Below are 5,000 nucleotides of genomic sequence, written 5' to 3' on the forward strand. Positions count from 1 at the left end.
TTACTTATACGTATTATTTTCGTTATTACTAACCTAACTACTCTCGTCGCACTATTAGTTTATTTACTTACTTACTACTATACTATATATATATAGTTCTACTATTATTATTATATATATATATATATATGTATATGTATGTATGTATGTATATATATATATATATATATATATATATATATGCATGTGTGTATGTTAGTATGTATGTATGTATATATGTATGTATTTATTTATGTATATATATATAGATATATAAATTCATACATGCGTATGTATGTATTAATATGAGTATGCAACGATATACACATATACATATCTGTGTACATGGACACATAAGATTTTATATCGGTGTATTATCATGCACATATTTGGTGCGTATGTACATGTATGGGAAAACCTATCCATCGATACATTTGATAAAACGTATCCAAATACTATTTTTTTTCTGTGCCCATCTGTTTGTATTAGTACATTTGTTTAGAGGTTGGCTTCACTGTCTTTGGCATCACTGCAATAGTAGCAGGATCCAATCCTTCGTCATTTTTATAACAGGCTAATTGTCAGACATACCGTGGTCAAGGATACTATACTTGCCTACTCATTCGCACTTTGTTTCGATCGCCATTTGCGCTACAAACAGGAATTATCTGGATTGTAAGCGTATATGCTGCTAGCATTCAACGCTGACCTAAACTTTTTACCACAATGTCACATACGCAAACAACCAGGTTCTAATTTAAAAATGGGTATTTGGGACGAGGACGATGGTGGCTTGGCCCAGGAGGACTTCTATGCGCTGTTCAATCTGCAGCGAGATGCGACCGCAGAGGAGATCAAGAGCGCCTACCGACGACTGTGTGTGATCTACCACCCAGACAAGCACCAGAACGACAACGACCGAGAAGGTACTATTCGCTTGGGCAGCATCAGCATCAGCATATCGGTTGTGCTTAACGCAATAGTACATTGACCTTGTTTACGGTGTGTGCTCGTTGTGCTCTACACAGAGGGTGTGAAAGGTTCTCGTGTAACCCGATTGTTTCCTCTCTCCGTTCACCAGCCGCAGCACAGATGTTCGCTCGCATTACGAACGCCTACGAAGTGTTGACAGACACAAACCAGCGGGCTGTGTATGACATCTATGGCCAAAAGGGCCTAGACGCGGGCATGGAAGTGGTGCTACGACAGGCATCGCCCAATGAGGTATGCACCTGTTTCCAAATGTGCTCATAGATAAATGTTTGTCTATGGGCATGATATGTATTTAGGTATGAATTTATGCTTGTATATTTATGAGTACTGGCATCAATCGATGCTTTGTATAGTCGTGTTTTATATTGCGCCAAATGCTGTGGGAGTGTGCTTGTTTGAGCATTTTTTTGTTGAGTATGGCGAGCGCAATGTATCTTGTCCGTATGGTGAGGTTCGCGAGTTCCTGGTATAGATATATATATTAAACAGCTTATTGATATATTTTATTAAACAGCTTATTCTTTCTCGCAGAGGTTCGAACCGCTCAATTCTGCCTTTCCGTACTTTTACGAATTGTTAGCATGCTGTTGCCCTTGTGAGTTTCTGTACTCGCTCCTGGTGTGCCCTGGTGCTTTGTATTGGAAAACACACTTTTTCCTATAGCGGTTTGTATCAATCTGATTTAGTTTCTTCTGATATACTCTAGATCCGCGAAGAATACGAACGTCTGAGAAAGATCCGACAAGAAGAAGAACTGAGGAGGCGCACCAATGAAAAGTCCGTGATTACTGTGGCAGTAGATGCCACCCCCCTCTTCGATTCCAAGTACAGTAAAGGTATGCTATACGTAGGTTGAATGTGTTTCTAACTTGTTGAAAGTAAACGGTGCAAAACGGCTGTGCGTGGATGCGGCCTATTGGTTCATTCCCATGCACCGTTCAAGAAACCGGCACACAAAGATATGATCACATGTGATGGATCCGATGTCAGAAACGGTAGAAATGAGCATCTATCATAAGTATTGCTGGGATCGGCCGTATTTCGAAACTGGGCCAATTCGTTCGCACTGCACGGACTATCTGATGCGATGCCACTAGCAAGTAAGCAAGATAGTACCAGTGACACGCTAGAGTCGAATGCAGTGTTTCACATTACCTGCTCCATTTCATATGAGAGTCCAGCTTGCACACGGGGGAGTGAATCGCGGATGGTGGGGTTTTTGATGTGGAGATTCGTTCGTCTGTGTTTTATGTATTGATGTTCAATGGTAATTGCCTGTCTCGTGTTTTAGTTGGGTGCCGGCAAGTACTCGGCGTATTCTGAGTGGCTGTCGTCTCACAGAACGTAATCAACCCTCATCCTGTGCGCTCAGAATTCGATTAGATGTCACCAAAGAAGACTCGCTCTTCATCCACTACATCCGTGTTGTCACGCATATCCTGTATTTGAGTACCTTAGACTTCAGATCACGCTCGTCTTGCTTTGTCCTGCTTTGGCCTGAGTATGCAGGTCAGGTTTTATCTCTTTGCTTGGTCTCATGTATCTACACCCATATCGCTTCACAGAGAGTGACTCATTGACGGACAAGCTTTCAGATGTTGAGTTGGGAGCTATCAGTATGCAAGGGACTTTGCTCGCACCCGTTGGTATGTCTAAGCTGCTATTCGTATTCTATATATATTAACATATATATATATATGTGTGTGTGTGTGTGTGTGTGTGTATGTATATGTATATATGTATATGTATCTATATATATATTTATATATATATATATAAAGCAGGCATCATACAGTAGTATTTTTCTGCGTATCCCGGGGTTTTTGCGCTTTTAAATAACACTCGTCCAGGCACTCGTCGTGTTTTTCTTTCCTTGTACCCACGTATTGCATTTAAATGCGGCAGAAAGGAAATTCAAATGTATATTGGTGCAGCTCTTATCACGCCGCCTTTGTGCCTGCGTGTCCAGAAGCAGTCACATGCACGCCTGTGCCCTATGTGTTCTAACGGTACCGTTGTCCTATTAGCTTATCGTCGTACGTCGGCTTATATCATTCCTAGTCGTTGTTTATGTTGCTAGTGTAACATCAATTTATCCATGCGGACGTTTGACTGACCAAGCTGCTGTCTAAGTCTTGCACTTGGCGCTATAGCCACTGCATCAACATCTTGGCCAAGAGCGTAGTTGCCGTGTACTGTTAGCGAACTCTGAGCCCAACCCACTACTCATATGGAATCTTGCAGAACACATCGCGTACTCATACATCAACATTATCCTCAAGGCACATCTGCATGTGATTTACCTTCCTCTTCGTTCATTTGTTATTCACCGACACGATGTGTGTCGTCTCCTCACACACCACACACCTAACCGCCTATCCTGTTTTTTTGTTTTTTTTTTGGTCGCCTGGCTTTGGCTTTGACACGACTGATGCTACACGCTCGTAGGTAATGACACGGCAAACTTGACAGTCAATGTCTCGTCATACAACGGCAATGGCGCGGGCACCTTTGTGGGTGCCTATAGACATGAGGCATCTCATGGCTTTTGGTTGCAGGTGTGTGTGTGTGTGCTGATATGCTCTTGTGCTGTGTGATATTTTCGTGGTTCTGGTGGCAAGAATGTGGTTTTACAGTGCACTCTCCCGTGTGGTTGCTTGCAGGCGAAGGATTGAGGTTGTATAGGGTAGTGTGTGTTCGTGTGTATGTATTCTATTGTATATATCTGTGTTTTTGTATGCACGTGTATGACTGTGCTTTTGTATTTTCTGTATTACGGTAGACATGCCACAATGCATTGCCCGCATTTTGTATAGCAGACGGTAGCGTTGTGTATATTCATGTCAGTGTATCAGTGGTGTTCGCAGCTTTGACCTGGCTGCCAGATAATATCGATAAATTGCACCGCACAACAGGCATGTTGATCCTGCAACGAGTTTACACATATATCTCAGTATACGAACACTTGTACATAGAGTATATATATGAGAGTATATAAACCGAGTCGCTCGATAGTATGTACATCAGGGCGAATCCCCGGCTGCTTCTGACCGGCAGATATCAACCAGTATGATAGGCTTCGCACAGAATTATGCGCCTACATATACAACTATACACCCAAACCCATGAACGAATATATACCTTTGTGTGCTAAATCAGGACTTTAACCGATAGATTATTGTTTTGGTTTTGTTGTAGGGTGAAACACAGGTGGCTCCTGGATGGCAGATGCTGACTGGCACTATTGGGCGCCGATATAGTCAAGCCATCTTCGCTACGCTCTCCGGAACTCTAGATTGCAGGCCGAAGGGTATGCTTATATGACAGCATGCAACTGTAGTTGTTTCGTCAATCTCTATGTATATGTGTGCCTGTACCTGTTATAGGTGTATATAAGTTTATGTTTTCTCTTGATTTTTTTGCTGATGGAGATACGGAATTAAAATGGCTTATATGTAAACAGTAATGATATTGATAAATGTAGCCAACGTATCGACTGAACGGTTTCTTGTAACGGAAAACATAAATACAAATTAGCATGACGGGGAATCTAGGGTACAAGTCTATACATCTTTGTATACAGCCTCTTCATATTTACCGGACTTGTGAAGATTATATTCGGCGCCTAGTTTCCTTACTTCCGAACAGAGTAACATGACTGTCCTAGGAGTGTTAGCTCTGTTGGGCATCGAAAGTACACGGGTGGCCCTCGCCCACAAACCTATGTATACACCATGTTCTCACAGAGATATATCCTCTGCATCCTACACCTTAAAACTCCAAACCCCTAAAATATATACCCCATATGCCTACAGACGTACTTACAAACCATACGTATATTCATGTGTTTGTAAATATCCAACTTCTCACAACTACAATTTTAATACATGTTCCAGGTATGATTCCAGGATTGCGGGCCATGGTGGGTATGGAGATTGAGCCAAACACAATGGGGTATCTGACGTATAAGGCTGGAAAGTCCAGTGCTATGAGTACCACCATTAGCAAACACTACGAGAACGGCACGG

At 42.1% G+C, this 5,000-nt stretch overlaps 1 protein-coding gene across 1 annotated transcript in view; it reads left to right on the top strand.

Annotated features, from left to right (window-relative positions):
* Positions 1–728: 728 nt before the first annotated feature.
* SARC_00004 (hypothetical protein) overlaps positions 729–5,000 on the top strand; it is a 10,545-nt gene continuing 6,273 nt past the window's right edge. Inside the window, exons 1-7 of the mRNA XM_014306297.1 lie at positions 729–905; positions 1,061–1,203; positions 1,679–1,808; positions 2,538–2,618; positions 3,421–3,530; positions 4,171–4,282; positions 4,869–5,000. The exon at positions 4,869–5,000 is cut by the window's right edge and continues 17 nt beyond it. Of these exons, the coding sequence (XP_014161772.1) occupies positions 743–905; positions 1,061–1,203; positions 1,679–1,808; positions 2,538–2,618; positions 3,421–3,530; positions 4,171–4,282; positions 4,869–5,000 (871 nt within the window). The 5' untranslated portion in view covers positions 729–742. The remainder of the gene's footprint in view (positions 906–1,060; positions 1,204–1,678; positions 1,809–2,537; positions 2,619–3,420; positions 3,531–4,170; positions 4,283–4,868) is intronic.

This window comes from Sphaeroforma arctica (assembly GCF_001186125.1).
Source record: "Sphaeroforma arctica JP610 unplaced genomic scaffold supercont1.1, whole genome shotgun sequence".
Lineage (NCBI taxonomy): Eukaryota > Ichthyosporea > Ichthyophonida > Sphaeroforma > Sphaeroforma arctica.